This window comes from Drosophila serrata, unplaced genomic scaffold, assembly GCF_035046125.1.
Source record: "Drosophila serrata isolate PLE 108 unplaced genomic scaffold, ASM3504612v1 contig_156, whole genome shotgun sequence".
NCBI lineage: Eukaryota > Metazoa > Arthropoda > Insecta > Diptera > Drosophilidae > Drosophila > Drosophila serrata.
The window spans coordinates 272,699-273,982 of record NW_028257054.1 but is presented as its reverse complement, the minus strand read 5'-3'; the positions used below and the strand labels follow the sequence as shown (position 1 = coordinate 273,982).

At 46.5% G+C, this 1,284-nt stretch overlaps 1 protein-coding gene across 1 annotated transcript; it reads left to right on the top strand.

The window, feature by feature from the left end:
* Nucleotides 1–103: 103 nt before the first annotated feature.
* On the top strand, nucleotides 104–1,253 carry Prosbeta7 (proteasome subunit beta type-4). Its single transcript, XM_020943782.2, has 3 exons — nucleotides 104–314; nucleotides 377–878; nucleotides 992–1,253. The coding sequence occupies exons 1-3, from the start codon at nucleotides 166–168 to the stop codon at nucleotides 1,142–1,144; spliced, it is 804 nt and encodes a 267-aa protein (XP_020799441.1). The 5' UTR covers nucleotides 104–165; the 3' UTR covers nucleotides 1,145–1,253.
* Nucleotides 1,254–1,284: the final 31 nt, after the last annotated feature.

Here is a 1,284-nt window from a genome sequence, read left to right as displayed (position 1 = left end):
CATGTAAAATGACACAGCTGGTATTTTTTGTGGTTGACGCTCGAGTTTCAATGTTTGAGGCCGAATACACGCTGGTCACACTTGACTGACTTCGATTAATTGTGCCCGTCATTCTCCGGCAAACAATTTAATTTTTGTGAAAACGTTTACAACTGATAAATTACAATGTTGAACAACTACAATGGAATGGCGCAGCCCTTGTGGCAAAATGGCCCCACGCCCGGCGAGTTCTACAACTTCACTGGCGGACAAACGGTCCAGAAGCTGCCACGCGAATTGACCACCGCCGGACCCTATGGAACCAAGCGCAGCACGTACGAATAAGAGCTATAATATTTTAATTCTTCTTTTATAATACACTCTTAATCTTAAACAGAGCTGCCATTACCACGGGCTCCTCCGTGCTGGGCATTCGCTACGACGGCGGAGTCATGCTCGCCGCGGATACTCTGGTGTCCTACGGATCGCTAGCCCGCTACCAAAACATCGACCGAGTGTTCAAGATTAACAAGAACATACTCTTGGGCGGCAGCGGTGACTTCGCCGATATCCAGTACATTAAACGCAACATCGACCAAAAGATGATCGAGGACCAGTGCTACGACGACAATATTGAGATGAAGCCCAAGTCCCTTGCCAGCTGGATGACCCGTGTGCTGTACAACCGACGTTCTCGTATGAATCCCTTGTACATCGATGTGGTGGTCGGTGGAGTTGAACAGGACGGCACTCCATATCTGGCTAACGTTGATCTGCGTGGCCGTGCCTACGAGGACTTTGTAGTGGCCACTGGCTTCGCCCGCCATCTGGCAGTTCCGCTGGTGCGCGAGAACAAGCCAAAGGATAGGGAGTTCACAGCCGACGAGGCCTCTCAATTGGTACGTAGCCTTTTGCTCTAAAGAATCAGTTTTTTTTTTTAATGCAATATCTAAAGGCTAAAGTAAAATGACATTTTTTGAGAGGAAAGTAATATATTTGTATTCTTTTACAGATCCGCAAGTGCATGGAGGTACTTTATTACCGCGACACCCGTAACAGCTCGTCATACACTGTGGGCGTGTGCACCCCCAGTGGATGTGGAGTGGAGGGACCCTACCAGGTCAACGAGAACTGGACGTTTGCTGCCACTATCAAGGGATATTAGCTGATTGAACGTATTTTAGGTCAGGCTCCTTGGTTTTGAATTGAAATTACATCTTAAAGAATAATTTAGTGACATGATTTATTAAAAATAAATGTGGCTAAATACAAAATACTGGGATCTAATTACTCTGGGGATATGGA